Below are 19,845 nucleotides of genomic sequence, written 5' to 3'. Positions count from 1 at the left end.
ATTAATTAACAAATTTATAACACGAAAATTCACCAATTTTGGAAACTATATTTCATTAACATCTTATTATAAAGAATAATTTGTTAAGAATTAAACAAATTTTCATATAAAATTAAAATTATTAATTAGTAATTATCGATTATTTTCAAATAAAATTTAAAAGTATTTAAATTAAAAGCAAAATAATTATTATTAATATTAATTAACAATTATTGATTATTTTATCAATAATTATATGTACTATTTTAATTCATTTCTTTTTATTATCGATTAATTTGCTTGAATGCGTTTTATAAAAAAATATACTTTATTTTAATTTTTTATTTTCTTTAACATTAAACTTCTTTAATGATTTCTTTCTTGTATATTTATATTGTTTAGACTTTAATTTCATGCACACCCCTAAAAATCCTTTCTTAAGTATATAAAACATTCCTTTTATCTTACCTCGTTCTTATACAAAACCGCATTTTCATATATGATTCGTTATAATACTACGTTCTATTATCATAAATTCATCATGATACGAATATCATCCACCTAACCCAAACGCTATATGTCCTATTTATCCAGTCCACTTTCCTTCCAATTTTTTTCATCTCCATGTATCTCTAACTTTCAACCTGTTGATCGTTAACTCGATTCCCCTGCCTCCAAACATTTCTGCATACGTGTCTAAGTAGTCTGAGAAAACGAATCGATGAGCATTCGGACCGAGTCAAAGAACTCGTAACAACGAAACAATTCGCCTGTTGGAGTGACCTTGGAAAAGCTGAATCTCTTGAAAAGATTTGAACAGCTTGAACGTTTGAACGACTTGGCTACATTTCAAGCTACCGGAATCAAAATAGTAGTTGAAATCCTCTTCAGTTGCTCGAGAAACACCGAGTTACCGGTAACATGCCAAACTACTGGATTAATCCAGCCCTCCAAGTGCCTGTAGGTGCATACATATGTTCCGTGAATGTTATCAACGTGTACTACGAACGCGTATGCCTGGTCTAATCCAAAAGCGACGAGGTTGATTGCTCTGTAAGTCATTGGTGACCAGATTGGTAGCCAGATTGGTAAGCCCTGACAGAGAACGAACCAACTACTACCAATTATTAACTGAACATTTACTTCTCGGGATAAAAAGTATCCTGACTTTTGTACAGCATTATTTATTTATTTATAGTTAATTATAGCAGTAATTATAACAATGCCCGTTTAATTGTCGCGATGTAGAGATACACTAATGCACGAAGGTATTCGAACGAAACGCTCACGTTTGCTACGTTCAACAACTGAAATAGATACATATGTTAAATTAAAATATTTGAAATGATACGTGGTACGTGTAATAAGAAGAAAATTCCAAAATTATACGACCGAAATTAGAAAATGATTAAAGGATATACATATACGATATTTTCGATAAACGTTTATTGGAGATATTGACCGCGGTGGCGCTAGTGTGCTTAATGCAAAATTGCATTAACACTAGAACTACCGATCTTTAATGGGTACCTAACTATAACGTGCACAGATTATAGTAATTTCAGTGGTACGATGAATACGAGTGAATATATTGATTACAGTTCTTTCTTAATATGAGTTGATACCAATTTTATTCTTAAAGCAGGTGTATGTGTTCGGTGATTGGAAAAAGGAAAATTCCGGGACCAGTCATTTTGACTGGGTTGATAGTTCTAGTGTTAAGATTGTAGCAAGTAACGAAAAATTATTCAATATTATATTGGAACTTTTCAAACTTCTCAATTTTTTAAGAAAATTAGAAGGTAATTCAACGATATACGTTCACGATATTTATATTATATTTATTGGAGATATTGACCGCGGTGGCGCTAGTGTGCTTAATGCAAAATCGCATTAAGACTATCGCAAGTAACGAAAGATGAATCAATATTATATTGGAACTTTTCAAACTTCTCAATTTTTTAAGAAAATTAGAAGGTAATTGAACGATATACGTTCACGATATTTATATTATATTTATTGGAGATATTGACCGCGGTGGCGCTAGTGTGCTTAATGCAAAATCGCATTAAGACTGTCGCAAGTAACGAAAGATGAATGAATATTATATTGGAACTTTTCAAACTTCTCAATTTTTTAAGAAAATTAGAAGGCAATTCGACGATATACGTTCATGATATTTATACTATATTTATTGGAGATATGGACCATGGTGGCGCTAGTGTACTTAATCGAAAATCGATTTAAGACTGTCACAAGTAACGAAAAATGAATCAATGTTATATTGGAACTCCTAATTTTTTTAGGAAAATTAGAAAATGATTAAACGATATATATTATATTTATATTACATTTATTGGAGATATAAAACGTGGTGGCGTTAGTGTGCTTAATGGAAAATTGCTTTAAGACTGTTACAAGTAACGAAAAATGAACCAACATCATATTGGAACTTCTTATTTTTTAATTAAAAGTGCTTTCGGCTAATATTTCAAATATTTTTGTGATTCATCAATGATGTAAGTTTATAACAAATGTACTGTAAATATTATACTGACTATAATGTACTATATGCATTGAATTATTTTCCAATTTTTCTAATATAATCTTGAGACTTCCTTTCTACTATATACATCATATTGTTTCAAATATTTCAGTTCAGAGAAACAGAAAAATTTACTATAAGTCAAATAGGAAAAGTGACCGAAGCAGTTTCAGGAATTGGTGGGGATAAACTCGCGACAGCTAAACGGGCGAAACGTGTGACAATTAAGCAGGCACTGCTGTTTTTCTTTTTTTTTTTTTCTTCCTTTTGTTAATACACAGACATTGTGACAAAAATTAAACAACAAAGTAACGATTTGCAAATTTTTTCTCTTTCCATTAGGTCTATCAAACCAGTCAAAGTAACTGATTTCAGATATTTTACTTTTGCAATTACCGAATATACGCAAATTTGGCGAAATTAATACTGATTTTTATTCAGTATAAATATAAACGTGATTACGTGTACTCGTTGATTTTCATCATACCACTTCAATTATTATCATTTATATATAGTATATTTAAATGTACGATTTATATTAACAGTTCTAGTGTTAAGTAATAATGTTTGCCTTAAGACATTATTTATTCTTTCATTTACCTTTCTAAGTTTTCCTGTCAATGTATTCAAAAAATATACAATTACATCAGCAACGCTATTGGGTAGTTAAGTATAGTGTAATAATAAATCCACCGTGTCTCGCAGAATCAAAAATGGAGTATATGAATTTTCGTTATTAACTGAAAGTATCATGTTGCATATCATATAGCGTGATGACAAAATGCATCGGATCCATCGAAATGGAGTGAGACAGAAGAACAACAGGACTAGAACTAGAACAGGAATAGAACTATACAATGCAATGGCGTAGACACAGAATTAGTTATTACCATAAATGATAAAAAGTACTGATGATACCTATTCTATTACTATATCGTCATTAACATACACTGTATACTGATACACTATATTACTATATCACTCTATTATTACTAGATATCACTATATGGAAACTTACAAAGAATTATTATCATTTTTTTCTCTTCTTTCCTTTTTGTTTGGAATTAATTTCGGTAATTAGTAAAAATATAGCTCCTTTTCTTGAAATTTATAGTATATACTATATTTTTATCACAAATATTTAATAATTTAATATCAAATATTTAAAATATTTTATTTTTTATTAAATACCATTTTTTAATTACACACTTTACTTTTTTATTAAATATTATTTTTTATTATATACTTCATCTTTTATTAAATATTGTTCTTTTATTACATACTTTACTTTCTACTTAATACCACTTTTGTTATTATATAATTTATTTTTTATTAAATAGTTTTCATTATATACTTTACTTTTTATTTAATACTACTTTTTTAATTATATAATTATCTTTTATTATATACTATTTTGCAAAATTTTAAAAATCGTGAATATATTTTCTTCCAAATATTCATTCCACGTGATAATTAAAATCTACATTGCGTTGAAGCAGCAATTTTGGTAGCATCAAAAGCGTAATCTCACTGTGTCATCTCGCCAGCCTTCATATCTGTGCATAGCATTGAACAATGTGCGTCAGTAGCAGTGATATCTCAATATCTTAATGAATCAGTTGATACAGTGTAATCGTCAGGTAAATATCAGTGTTTTGAACAAACGTATCAAGTGATTTCTACGTCATAAGAAGCTATTTTGTCACAGTAGATTGCCTGTTGAATTATCAGCTGCAAGAAAGATCGCAATCATGTACAAACCCCTTTATTCCTTTAATATCTACAACTTCTTGCTGCTTCTCAAAATTGAAAATTATCCGTAAGATTCTCGCTTGTCTGCAATGACATGATGACACTGACATGTCACTGGCAGATGAAAGCCCAAGGCAACGATTTTCTACCATTTTCACTTTACAATACACGTGAACTAGCTACTAAAATTCTGCATCACATCAAATATGTGGGTACACAGGTAACCCTCTTATAACACGATAGATAGGTTCCTAGAAAATGCCGTGTTATGTGAAACCGTGTTATGTGAAACCGTGTTATATGAGATCTAGAGCCAGTACAAAAAGATGGGTTAGGGAAAAATAGTAATTCGAAGACTTTCTGCCACAAGGTCGACGATATTTTTAAAACGGCAAATCAGAAGCCGTATGCAAATTAAGACTAATTAAAATTATTTAAATTAAAATTATTTTGCTTCGATATTTCACACATCGGGTAATTGCAAAATTTGATATATTAATTAACATCCATCTTTAGAATCTAATTAAATGGCGACTGAGAGACACCTCTCGAGTGCAAAAGGTTAATTCTACATAAACAATTTAATTTTTATTAAAAATATAAACGTATGTACAACACAAAAACAAAAAAGAACAAAAATATTATTTTAATTTAACGCAACTTTAATTTAATAAATTTCTTCGTCGTCATTGTATATGTGGAAATACAGTATTGTATAAAAGTTTTTGCAATTTGCTTATCTTATTATCGTTTCATGTTAGAGCGAAACCGTGTTATAGGATGCCGTGTTGTAGAAGGACTACCTGTATTATATTTTTCGTTGACATGAGAAAATGACATAGGTATAATTCTGATTAATTTAGAAGGAAGAAAACGATAGTGCTTTCCTTTCTTATTTCTCTATTTGACAATTTAAGAGAAAAGGATCAGTATCACTGACTAAGTAGTGAAGTATAGCATGTTTCAGAAATTCCATGTTGAGCATCTGAAAACTCTTGCAATGATATGAAGGATAGTGAGAATCTAAAGAAATCAGTATCACTGATCAAACTGTCAAGTATAAAATGGTTTAAGAATTCTCATGGCACAGCTAAAAATTCTTGCCATAATCTAAGGAAGAATCTTGTTAATCTCAAGGAGAAAGAATTGGTATCATCAACTAAATAGTGAAGACTAACATCTTTTATAAATTTGTACAATAATCTAGAAGACTATCTTGGCAAGCTAAGAGAAATGGGATGAGTGAAAGTTGGACATTTTTTAAAATTCTCATAGGACAGCTAAAAATTGTTGCCATAATCTAGGAAACAATCTTTTCAATCTCAGAAAAGAGGAATTAGTATTACTAACTAAATAGTCAAGTATACCATATTTTAAAAATTCTGAATGAACATTTTCAAAATTCTCATAACAGGTCTAAAAATTCTTGCCATAATTTGGCAACCTAAGGGAAAAGAGATGAGTGAGAGTTGGACATTTTTCAAAATTCTTATAGTACAGCTAAAAATTGTTGCCATAATCTAGGAAACAATCTTGTCAGTCCCAGAAGAAAAGGAATCAGTATTACCAACTAAATAGTCAAGTATAATATGTTTTCAAAATTCTGGCTGAATATCTAAGAATTTTTACATCAATTTAAACAATTATTTTGGCAATCTAAGAGAAAAGAGATGAATGAGAGTTGGACATTTTTTAAAATTCTCATAGGACAGCTAAAAATTGTTGCCATAATCTGGGAAACAATCTTTTCAATCTCAGAGAAGAGGAATTAGTATTACTAACTAAATAGTCAAGTATACCATATTTTAAAAATTCTGAGTGAACATTTTCAAAATTCTCATAACAGGTCTAAAAATTCTTGCCATAATTTGGCAACCTAAGGGAAAAGAGATGAGTGAGAGTTGGACATTTTTCAAAATTCTTATAGTACAGCTAAAAATTGTTGCCATAATCTAGGAAACAATCTTGTCAATCCCAGGAAAAAAGTAATCAGTATTACCAACTAAATAGTCAAGTATACCATATTTTAAAAATTCTGAGTGAACATTTTTCAAAATTCTCATAGGCCAGCTAAAAATTGTTGCCATAATCTAGGAAACAATCTTTTCAATCTCATTGAAGAGGAATTAGTATCACCATCTAAATAGTCAAGTATACCATATTTTAAAAATTCTGAGTGAACATTTTCAAAATTCTCATAAGAGGTCTAAAAATTCTGGCCATAATTTGGCAACCTAAGAGAAAAGAGATGAGTGAGAGTTGAACATTTCTTAAAATTCTCATAGCACACCTAAAAATTCCTATAATACACCAATATACCTGATCTGAAAGATGAGAACTTACAGTACTATCTCTTGGAACTCTAAAAACCAGAAACTCTTCGTCACTACCTGAAGATATTAGTTTTAATCCTCAAGAATGTGATCCAGCAAATTTTGTGTACATATAACGTGACTTTTGGAAAAATCTACGTGAACTATCAGCAGAAAAACAGAATCGTGATCCTGGAAGGATAGTATCGGAATGGTAGAATTTATCTAGAACGAGTGAAGAGTGTGTGGATCTGAGAAATAGATGCGAGAGTGAAGAGTGCTTGGCCCAGAGTGTCAGAGGTATGAAAGAAGAGTTTTTGAACGAGAGATGCCACCCAAGGTTTTGTACGTAAGTACTTAAGTCACTCGCAGATACAATATTAATGAATAGAAAAGAGGTCGTTTTTCAACGAGACAACGTTAGGCTCCGAGCATCGATTAAGGACGAGCGAAAAATATTGCACCTTAGATGGAATGTTCAAAACCATTTGCCATATTTCGTGAACATGGTATCATTCGAATATTAACTACTTTGAATTTTATAGAATTTCCTGTAATGTACGTGATGAGTAATCACATTTATTTAAAAATTAGAAGAATTATATTATATTTATATTTTAAAAATTATAAAAATTTGAGGAATTTGTTACCAAGAAATTCGAAAATTCTTTTTAAATACTGGTCACGAAATTACTAAATAAATGATAAATTGATATAAAAAAAAAAAACAGATGTCTAAGTTATTGCAAATCTATTTAAAAATTATTCAAAGGGAATTTGTTACCAAAAGGTGCGAAATTTTTTTTAAAATATCGATCATGAAATTACTAAATAAATGACAAATTGATATAAAAAAACAGATATTTAAGTTATTGCAAATCTATTTAAAAATTATTCAAAGGAATTTGTTACCAAAATATGCAAATTTTTTTTTGAAATATAAATCCTGAAATTACTAAATAAACAACAAATTAATATAAAAAATAGATTTTTACATGTTATTTAAATATTAATAAAAAAATGTATGTAAAATATAAGTAAAAGAGGTAAATAAAATAGTAATGAAAAATTAATAAAATAATAATTGGACAAAAATACATTGCCTTAAAATTTTCCTTTAGTTTAGTAAAAATATATAGAGAAATATATTGTAGTTGGTATACTTGATCTTTGAGATTTTCTTCGATTTCCAAATCTAATATTTCCAAAATAATTGAAGATAATTAAAAATGTAAAAATTGAAATTTAAAAAATTATCAAATTCTTATATTGAATATAAAATATAATTTAAAAAAGTAACCAGAGTAATAAAAGAATAATCACTGTAGAAAAATCATCCACATTTCAACTTTAATAAATAAACTACTAAAAAGGAGATAAATAAACAATACAGATAAAAGATAAATGCAATAAATTAATTTCTCTCCAATTTCATCGCCAATCTCCAGTTTCAAACTTGATGATCTTTTAAAATTTAATATTCGTGAAATAATTGAGAATAACTAAAATAATAAAAATAAAAGAATTACCAAATTTTTATACTGGATATAAAATATAATTTAAAAAAAGAAAAAGACAAAAGAATTAAGGAACAATCACTATAAAAAAATCATTCATATTTTAACTTCAAAGCTTGGAATATTAAAGAAAAAGAGATAAATAAACAATACAGATAAAACATAAATGCAATAAATTAATTTTTCTCCAATTTCATCCCAAACTTAAAAATCTTCCCACCAATATAACACAAGGAATAAAAAAATAATTACTATAGAAAGACCCTAATCATATTCCTTTCCTTAACCCATTAACTGCCAAATTTCATTTTTTGAAATATTTAGCATATAAGTTATACATATGCACAAAAGATTGTGTAACAAAATATAATTATATTCAAATTATGTTTTGTTTTGAAAATATTTGATATTTTTGAAAAAGTCCCAAAATGGGTATCGTTATAAAATGATCGATAAAATCATTTCAATAAAAAACAAAAGACCGAGTAAGTAACAAATCGTTACTATAACCTCTAAATTACATATTTATGTGCGGTATTTCATTATAATATAAAAACCAAACCAAAAATATAATGCTTCAAATATGACAATTCTGTTTCGTTCAACTTACACGCGAATTTCAAATTTGTTCGCTTGTTGTATAGAAACGAAGCACAGAATACGCACTTTTCGCTACCTACGATATCGACTGATATATATAGAATAAAACTAAACTGTCAGGCGTACCAAATATATTTTTAGCACCGAGTGGTGTACGTAAAATTCCAAAATCCCCAAATGGGGATCGTGGCAGCTAATGGGTTAACACAAGGGACTGAAGGTCTAGAAAAGTAAAAAGAAAAGAATAACATCAGGCTCTATTATTAAACGCAAGACAAGTCTTTGGGCTACGACTACCAGATCTTTGCAGAGGCCTTCATAATTATTTCCATAGTCGTTCGAGTATCTTTCGATGATCGAAGTCAGATGGATTCCAACGAAATTGATCGTTTCTGCCCAGTTCTGAAGATTTTTCGAGGCCTTTGGAAGACGAGTATCGCCGATTGCAGCACGCCATGTGAATTTCAAGAAGGAAGTACTTTTCACATGGCTGCTCGCAGCGAACGTGAATTCGAATATGCGCGAGCAAGAATGTGAAAGAAGCTCGACAAAAAGATTCGAAGGAACTATGTTCCTTATGATAGAATGGCATGGATAATATGATATGCTGGTGAAATGTTAAATTCGATTAGGATCATATTGTGTAGAAATGGTTCCTATAATTAAATATTTCTATATCTAAATGTGAAATTTATTATTTCTTGGAATATTTGTTATAATTTTTGTGAAAGCTGTGAATAGATATATTATATTGTAAATGGGGCCTGAGACATTTACAAAATAAATTTATAAATTCGATTAAGATCATAGGGTGTAGAAATGGTTCCTATATCTAAATATTTCTATATTTAAGTGTCAAATTTATTATTTCTTGGAATATTTGTTATAATTTTTGTGAAAGCTGTGAATAGATATATTATATTGTAAATGGGGCCTGAGACATTTATAAAATAAATTTAGAAATTTGTATTAGTGTATTAGTAAATTCAATTAGGATCATAGGGTGTAGAAATGGTTCCTATAATTAAATATTTCTGTATCTAAGTGTCAAATTTATTATTTCTTGGAATATTTGTTATAATTTTTGTGAAAGCTGTGAATAAATATATTATATTGTAAATGGGGCCTGAGACATTTATAAAATAAATTTAGAAATTTGTATTAGTGTATTAGTAAATTCGATTAGGATCATAGGGTGTAGAAATGGTTCCTATATCTAAATATTTCTGTATATAAGTGTCAAATTATTGTAATTTTTGTGGAATGTGTGAATAAGTATATTATTTTGTCAGAAGTGGAAGAATCTTATGAGAATATTTTTCTTCTTTTAATGTCTGTTGTATTGTAAATGGGGCCTGAGACTTTTACAAAATAAATTTAAAAATTCGTACTTGTATAATAGTAAATTCGATTAGGATTATAGCGTTCAGAAATGGTTGCTATATTATATATTAATATAGTGAAACCTAGATTATCCGAACCGGGGATGAATCGAAGAAAATTGTTAAATTTCTGAGAAAAATTCCTACTTTTATTTAATTGAATTCATATTTTATAGAATACTTCAATATAAATAATCATTTTATATATGAAAATAGTATTATTTAATCATTAGAAAAATATAATTACTCGAACAATTATCTATCAAGATTGGTACAAATATTATTAAAATAATTAAACTATCATGTTTACTATTTCTTAGTAATAATTATTATAATTTTTGAGGAAGGTATGAATAAATATATTATTTTATCAGAAATTGTGACATCTTATGGGAATATTTTCCTTTTTTAATGTCTGTCGTATTATAAACGGAGCCTATGACTTCTAGATGATAAATTTATCAAATTCATATCCTGAAAATTTCCTAATTCTATCAGCCTGATGTTCAAATAACAGTGTTCAGATTTTCAAAAAATTTACTTGCATAAGTTTATTGATCAAAAAATGATTTATTTTTATTGTATACTGTCAATGTCTTTATTTATCCACAAATGACATATTTTATTTATAAGTAAGCCATTTCAAATTATTTATTGCTATAAGTTTTTTCATAGATAGATTATTTACTTTCATACGTTTATTTATTCTCAAATCATTTATTTCCATAAGATCAATTAGTTACAATTAATTTCTTTCATAAATTTATTTATCCACAAATCACACCTACAAATTTATTTATTCACAAATTGTTTATTCCTATAAGTTTATTTTTACTGAACAACCATAATTTTCAAAATGACTTTTAAAAATAATATTTGCAACATTTTGCCTATGTTTATATTTTTAAAAGTATGGTTGATATGGCCTTTGTGGTTCCATTGAGTACTATAGCAGTTCAATTACTAATTACTAATTACTAATTATTAGTTCCAATGTACATATACCCAAATAATAAAATCTATTCAAAGTATAGTCTTGCTCAACTAACGATGAATATTATACCAACTATAAAATTACTAGCAATAGCTTATCAAATTTACTATACCATATGTAATCACATTTGGTCGTTTAAATTATCTTATATGGATAATAAATTTTGTTTCTTTCCTAAATTTAGGCAAACCTCACCATTTTTCCATACTAAAACAAAAGATATAGAGATATATATGTGATAAGTATAAAACGGCCTTGCAAAGAATGAGCTACTTGAAGGAAGCAGTAAAAACGTGTGCAGAATATAAAAGAAGACGTATGCTGTTGATATTACTCCTTTCCTCCGTTCTGTGATCAAATTTTCCACGTTTATACCTGCTCTAAACTGCATTTTTTAATAAAAGATTTTATAGCTCTTTATTTATATACATAGGACGAAGATTTTGTTCAAAACAGGGCTTATTTAAATATCCATAATATTTTTTGTAAAATTATTCATTGTTACAAAATATCAATATCATAATTTTTTAATATATCAATATACTATCATATAAAAAATAAAACCAAAATAAATAGAAATAGGAATATATAACAACAGTTAATTTAAATTAAAATTAATTATAAATATTGTAAATACTAATGATTTTGCATCTTACAAGTAAATAAACGAGATTAAAATATTTAATCGTAATTTTACTCGAATTTTACATTGACACATATTTCTTATTTATTATAAAGAATCGAGAAAAGACAAGAAAGATACCTTTTGGCTGTCACACAATAAATTGTTCAATCTGTATTAAGATTAATATTATTATTTATTAGTTTAATAAAAATTAACAATTAGTAGTTAAAATTTATAAATAAAATATTGCCACAAGTATAAATATTCAAAATTGAATTCAAAAATATATCACAATTGTAAAAATCATTTCCTATTTAAATTATATGTAATTAATAAATACAAAATTTCACTACTGTTAAAGTTCTCATAAATAAATTACGACCCAAGTAAAAAGTAATTAAATTAAATAATTTAATACAAATTCATTGTCTTCTCATGAATGATCCTACGATGATCTAACACCAAAAATGATCTCAGTATCAAGACATCGTTCCTGTCAATAGCATTCGAATTATCCAAATTTAATTTTCGAGATTCAATTTTGAAAATAAATTTATTTTATTATCTCAAAATCCTCATTCTCCTTGTATATTTCACGAAGTACCACGAATATTTTCCCAACTAAAAGCAAGATCAAAACGAACCCTGAGAATAACACAAAGTCACTCGAGTCACTTGACCGAAGCACTGTCTGTCTGCCATTCTGAACAGCATAAATCATAAATTTTCCATTAATCACAAACAAAATACATTGCCCTGTGCCTTAGAAGGAACAATCTATCTCGAACTCAAATCAAGGATAAGTTGAAAACAGTTTCTCCGAGCATTGTGTCACACGAGCACCCTCCATGTTTACCAAACTTCATTACGACAGAGCCACTTGCACGGAGACCGATTCTCCGAAGCAATATCACAAAATCCATATGAAATACAAAATACGAAACGAGATACAGATCTCTCGATAGCATTCTATTAATATTCCACCAGAGAAAGAAAGAAAACATCACGCTATCTGCATTTACTGACAAGACATGTCCCAATGCACTCACAGCTAGACTGGCCTGCTATTTACTCAAAAAAGAAAAGGAATATTTTAACAGTGGGTTGGGAAAAAGCTGCAGGGAGCATTACCGTGGATGGCTGATGGAAAAATGTGGCTGGAAACCAGCAGGAACTCGTTAAACCGTGAATTTTTAAGTGACCGGTATCCTCTTTTCTAATTCCTGGACCCCTTTTAACCTCATCCGTGCGGCCCATTAAAAAGTGATGGAGCATTTCACGGAAGCTCAGTCACGCGATACCCAGGGGCGAAGAAAAGTGCGAGACATGTCCTTTGGTGAGGGTTAAACACGGCAATTAATCGCGATTCATCGATCGGGATAAATAAAGAAACGATCGAGAGGATGGACCAGTCCATTAGCTAAAGCCGCGAAGCACCAGTGAACCAAGCCGGACCGAGAGAAAATAAAGGAAAACAGGCAGCTGCTATGGTAACCAAGAAGCCTGCTGTCAGACTGACGAATAATATCGCGCGTTGATCGGCATACGGGATGCGAGGAGAAGATGATGACAGGGCACAAAGGAAATTTTACGAGTGACCGATGAATATAGGATGAGATAGATGGGGTTGTTGGACGGGCAACGCGGAACTTTCCATGGACCATCCTCGAGTATGCTATCCGATCTGTTAGGTGAGAAAACGAGGACGTGAGAATTCAGAGAAAATATGAACGGCTGCCGGAACGAGTGACTATGCTAGGTCGAAAAAGATGGGGTTAATGGACTTACGCGAGAATACTCTTCGACAGGGGCCACCGTTCCATACTGACTTGGTACTTCATGTTCTCGATCTGCTTCTTCAGTGCTTCCTTGTCCATGTTGGCGAGTACACTGGGATCCATGGTTATAGCCGCGCCTCCCTTTTGCCAGATAAGAGCCGAATAGCGCTTGCGCCTCTACGAAAAATCAATAGAACCGACTATGTATGGGGACTCCTGTTATTGGAACACCAAACCTACGTCACAGACTGGCAACAGGAAATTCGATTCTGCGAGGAAAAGTGCACGAACTTTTCCCTCGTCGCGACCTCCGCGAGATCAGAACGGGTCTCGATCTTGCTCCCGTGTGCACGTGACGTTTGGCCCATCGCTTGGGTACCAATCGTCATGTCGCTCTGGCTACTAGATGGCTACTGCTTAGGCACCTGCTCGGTAGTTTCACGGCTCGTTTAGGAGTACTGGTTTGCTACGTACTTTGCTCACGAATCACAATCATCGGTCCTATCAACGGGTTGTTGGACTCCTTCGAGATCCGTGGTCAATGGCTTGGGGAGCTTGAGGTTCAGGGGAGTGGGATGATACGCTGATGGAAGAGCGAGACGGGTTCTTCTTGTAGAGGTCTCGGCTCTTTGTATCCTGGGCTAGGTGACGAGACGCTATTGCTGCGATAGTGGAATTCGATAAATACGAGAACCTCGATTATCCGAATTAATTGGCGCACATAGGCGTCGCAGGGCAGAATTTTTCCTTGCACATTTTTAGAAGGGAATACGTGCTTTCAGAGCTTTATTTTTACGTATCTCTAAATCGAAAGGTGTATAGGATAATGACGAAATATTTATAGTCGAATTTAGGTAAATTAAAACTATAAATTTAGGTAAAAATAGTTGGATTTTGAATTTCCTTAATGCCGATTTTTGGGTAACGTATTTTCTCGCTATTGTGATCAGATTTCCGCCATTTTTAGGTTTTTAATTATGCTCTGCTTGGTTTGCGTAGATACCATTACACATTTTCAAGTATTATACTTGATCCGTGTTAGGCTAAATGGTTACCGATTTTTGCAATAACTGTGTCGAATATATAGAATCACTATGAATTGAAATGTTTACATGCATACTAAAAATATTCGAATATTAGTATATTAATTTAGAAATTATGTTAATATTTAATTCAAAAATTGTATTAAAATAACCGAATAACCGAGGTTCCACTGTAATTATCTTTTGTTTTATACAGGGTGTGCAGGATGTAATAGTATACAATAATAAAAAATGACGTATACAGGGTGTCTCGGAAATTTTTGAAAAATTAACAGAGTTAAAATTTCACGTGATAAAAGGGGTATAAAAGTTTTATTAAAAAGTTACGAGAAAAATATGAAACGCGAAGAACATGGCGAGATTATCTTTCTCGCGACTAGGTTGTTTAATATGGAGATATTTCATCGAGAAGTTAGGTAGAGAAATTAATATTGTCACGTGAGGACAGAAAATCGTGACGAAATTCAGTCAACGATAAATTTAATGATACTTTGATGTCAGATATCGATAAACGTGAGTTAGGTAAGGTTAGGTTAGGTTAGGTTAGGTAGGAACATTTCCAAATGCAAGAACGAGTACAGTCTACTTCGCGTGTCATATTTTTGTTACCACTTTTTAATGAAATATTTATGGATTTTCTCTTACACAAAATTTTAGAGCCATTTTTATTCAAAAATTTCGCTGGTATTGTATGGAAAAAATTTGGAACAAATGCATGGGATGTTCAATACAGGAAGCCACAATAGAGAACAGAATAAAATGATCTCGCATTTAAAAGCGGATAATAAACGCGGAATAAAATTTTTCAATACGAAGCTTCGAAAAAATTTCCTGAAAAAAATTAAATTTAAATATTCAAATTAAATACTTTATGAATACAATATTTTATTATAATTGTAATTAAATGTTATATAAATTATGAGTATAGCTTCACGTGTGTAAGAATTTTGAAATTAAATTTTGTCGAAAACGTAACTTTACGTTAAAAAACTTTATTTTATATTCTGCTAACCTTTTGATTAAAATCACTGCGTTTTTTGTTATACTATAATATACGCGAAATGAGTGTAATTATCGTCATATTTCTGCGTAAATATTAAATATTCTTTCGACTCGAGCGTCCTCGAAATTTATAAAAATTTAATTTAACGTAACGAGCTATTAGACAACTATCACGCGAAACAAATTATTCTGTTTTTTAAATATATACAGAATACATATATATATATAATAATGTTTTATATGTATTTTATATGTATATATAATGTTTTACATATATATGTATTCTGTATATATTTAAAAAACAGAATAATTTGTTTCGCATGATATATAAACTATATAAACAATTTGTTATATAGATTGTTTCCTATAGCTTATTTATAAAGTTTAACCATAAAGTATATAATTAATGTGATAGTAATGCCTAAGATAACTTTCAAGACGAGAATTCGATACTTGAATATTTGTAAATCTTTTTATTTATATATTGCATAGTCTTTATCACTAAAATTTATATCACTAATAATTGGTAATATAGATTCTTTCCTATAGCTTATTTATACAGTTTAACCATAAAGTATGTAATTAATATGATAGCAATGCTTAAGAATATTTTCAAAACGAGAATTCGATACTTGAATATTTGTAAATCTTTTTATTTATATATTGCATAGTCTTTATTACTAAAACTTATATCACTAACAATTGGTAACATAGATTCTTTCCTATAGCTTGCTTATAAAGTTTAACCATAAAGTATGTAACTAATATGATACTAATGCCTAAGAAAATTTTCAAAATAGAAATTCAATATTTAGATATTTGTAAGTCTCATCAATATATTTGCAAACCAACTAACTATTATCGCTAGTTACATATCCAAATTACTTCAATTTCCATTATCTACTCTCTCATTGTATTATAAAACACGTTTCTTTATCACTAAAATATATATATATTTAATATAATTAAAGTAGGTAATTATATATATATATATATATTAATTATATAGGTATACATATAATAAAAATTTGTAATTTCGATTTAACGTCACCGATTTTTAAAAATCAAAAATATGAATATTGAATTCCTGCAAATTATCATTTTTCCATTACCAATAATATATATATATAGGTATATAATAAAAATTTGTAATTTCGATTTAACGTCTTCGATTTTTGAAAATAAAAAATTTGAATATTGAATTCCTGCGAATTATGATTTTTCATTACCAATAATATATATATATATAGGTATACATATAATCAAAATTTGTAATTTCGATTTAACGTCATCGATTTTTAAAAATCAAAAATTTGAATATTGGATTTCTGGGAATTATGATTTTTCCATTATCAATAGTCGTAAAAAAAAAATGTCCAATAATTATTTTTTTCGAAATACTCATTCCTCTGTTCGCTGATGAGCTGTTTTTAAGTACTTTCAATCAAGAACCCTTTGACGCTTCTAGCGGAAGCAACGAAGCTTGAATCTTAACGAGGAGCACATGGAACAAGCACAATGTGCGCACCCATAATAAATTCCTAACGCTCTCTTCTCTTTATCCACGATTTACACGCTTGTTCTTCCCTATCGGTAATGGCTGCTAAATAGGAAAAAGTTCGAATGTGATTGAAAAAAGGTCTAAAAATTGAATGAAAATTTTGATAATATAGTCAATTGTATAATATAGTAAAAAATCGTAGAATATTTATTCCTTTTATCACGATTGTTCGAACTAAGCATTTGAAAATAGCTCTAGAAATCGAATAAAAATTTTGATAATCGTTCGATAAAACAAATAAGAATTTTCTTTTGTAAAATATAGCCAAAAATCGTAGAATACTTATTCCTTTTATCAAGATTGTTCGAACTAAGCATTTGAAAATAGCTCTAGAAATCGAATAAAAATTTTGATAATCGTTCGATAAAACAAATAAGAATTTTCTTTTGTAAAATATAGCCAAAAATCGTAGAATACTTATTCCTTTTATCAAGATTGTTCGAACTAAGCATTTGAAAATAGCTCTAGAAATCGAATAAAAATTTTGATAATCGTTCGATAAAACAAATAAGAATTTTCTTTTGTAAAATATAGCCAAAAATCGTAGAATACTTATTCCTTTTATCAAGATTGTTCGAACTAAGCATTTGAAAATAGCTCTAGAAATCGAATAAAAATTTTGATAATCGTTCGATAAAACAAATAAGAATTTTGTTTTGTAAAATATAGCCAAAAATCGTAGAATACTTATTCTTTTTATCACGGTTAATTACGAATATATATCAGATTTTCTACTAGATATTATAAAATAATCAAATTTCTATAATTTGGAAATTTTAAGGAAAAAGCCATGGATAAATTCGATTTGAAAAATTAAAAAAGAAATTTTAAATACCTGATAATAATTTTGTCAATTGTTAAACAAGAAGGTAATAATTATCATTCCCTGTTCTTGTAATATACTTGAAAATTGTAAGATATTGATTCACTTTTATTATGAACAATATGAATATTGTTTATTCAAATTTTCTACTAGATATTATAAAATAATCGAATTTCTATAATTTGGAAATTTTAAGAAAAAAACCATGAATAAATTCAATTTAAATAGTTTTAAAAAGAAAGTTTAAACACCTGATAATAATTTTGTCAATTGTTAAACAAGAAGGTAATAATTATCATTTCCTGTTCTTGTAATATACTTAAAAATGGTAAGATATTGATTCACTCTTATTATGATCAATATGAATATTGTTTATTCAAATTTTTTATTAGATAAACAATTTATAAAATAATCGAATGTCTATAATTTGAAAATTTCTATAAAATATAATTTTGTTTAAAGATTATAAAAATCTCTAATCATCTAAATACGATTAAACTTAAATTATTTTATCCGTACTACTTGAATTCGGAATAACCTGACAATTGTATATTGAAATTCATCTTAAACCTGAATATTTTGAGAAATTTTCAAATTTTGTTTTCTTGAAATTACTTTTTGAGGTTATTTTAAAAAATAACCTATTTTTAGACCGACATAAATATTTCATGGAGCATTTCATGCGAAGAGTAAATTAACATAATTGCAATTAAATAATTATAATATAATAATATCGCTCGACAAAATTTATTAAAATTATTATTATTAAAATTATTACGAAAATTATTATTATTATTTATTTGATACGATCATTTTTTATTCGATTTTAATGAAAATAACTGTTTCCCTAATATGCAGCTTGAAATTTTTATATTATTAATGCTTCTCGATAACACAAATTTTCAATTACGAAATAATTTTCATTTCTTCAAATAATAAGTAGTTTAATTTACTTAATTGATCAAATAAAGCCGTGAATCAATTATAATAAATTATTTATCGAATAATAATTAACATTATTTGAAGCAATTATTTTTCACTTACGTTATTTGAGATAAATTTCAGCCAGGTTTACCAACATAACTCTATCTTTTATCACTGCCATAATTCGAAGTAATTATGGGACATAATTTGTCAGTAACAGATCATTCCATACTACCATAACTTTTATTTAGAAAATTATTAAAATTATAATATTTAAACCAAAGAATTATTAAAAATTTCCAATTATATTATACGTACATAATTTATTTTATTTATATATATTTTTAAAAAATTGAACTTCTTTTTAAGCTCCTATAAGAGAAAAACTATTAACTCTTATATAAGGCCTCTGTATGTCACATTTTCAATGATTAAATTTGTTTCATTGAAAAATTTAATTAAAACGAAACTTCCCTAACTCGAGAATTTTATTTCTTTCTTTGAGATCCAAATTATGGAAAACAACTTAATTTGAAATATTATATTCAAAAAATGGTCCAAGTATTGAATGGTTTCAATTGCACCATTGGCATAAAATAACGTAGTGGGTAGTTCATGTGGGTAGATACTTAGAGATGGTATTCAGTAAAGAATATCAACTCTATCGTTTCAAATGGAATCATATTTTAACGAATATTAAAAATAACATAATAACAGAAAGAATAGTATAATCCTCCATAAAAATAAAAAAATTTTAACACATCGAAAAATCATTAGTGTAAAAAATATTAAAATATAAATATTATTAACAATTATTCTCCCATTAAGATTAAAATTAACACTACAAATAAAGTTAAAGATAGTAACAGTAATGGTGATTTTTCAACAAACATGAATTAGTACTTTCTTGAAAAAAAAATATGAAATTACATCCACTAATGCATCGAAAAATATATGATTCTAAAAATTAAAATTAAATTGAAAAATTATTTAAACCATATTTCTACA

General features: G+C 28.5%; 1 protein-coding gene across 5 annotated transcripts in view; it reads right to left on the bottom strand.

Annotated features, from left to right (window-relative positions):
- The window catches only part of Ggamma30A (guanine nucleotide-binding protein subunit gamma-e), a 53,841-nt gene that overhangs the window by 25,331 nt on the left and 8,665 nt on the right, over positions 1 to 19,845 (bottom strand). For all 5 annotated transcript variants that reach the window (XR_001890210.1, XR_001890207.1, XR_001890208.1 and 2 more), the window contains exon 2: positions 13,495 to 13,661. Coding sequence is in view for 1 of the 5 variants with exons in the window: in XM_017899994.1 (XP_017755483.1) it covers positions 13,495 to 13,607 (113 nt within the window). In the remaining 4 variants the exon portion in view is untranslated. The remainder of the gene's footprint in view (positions 1 to 13,494; positions 13,662 to 19,845) is intronic.

This window comes from Eufriesea mexicana, unplaced genomic scaffold (assembly GCF_001483705.2).
Source record: "Eufriesea mexicana isolate 0111107269 unplaced genomic scaffold, ASM148370v2 scaffold1030, whole genome shotgun sequence".
Lineage (NCBI taxonomy): Eukaryota > Metazoa > Arthropoda > Insecta > Hymenoptera > Apidae > Eufriesea > Eufriesea mexicana.
This window is presented reverse-complemented; position numbering and strand designations above follow the sequence as displayed.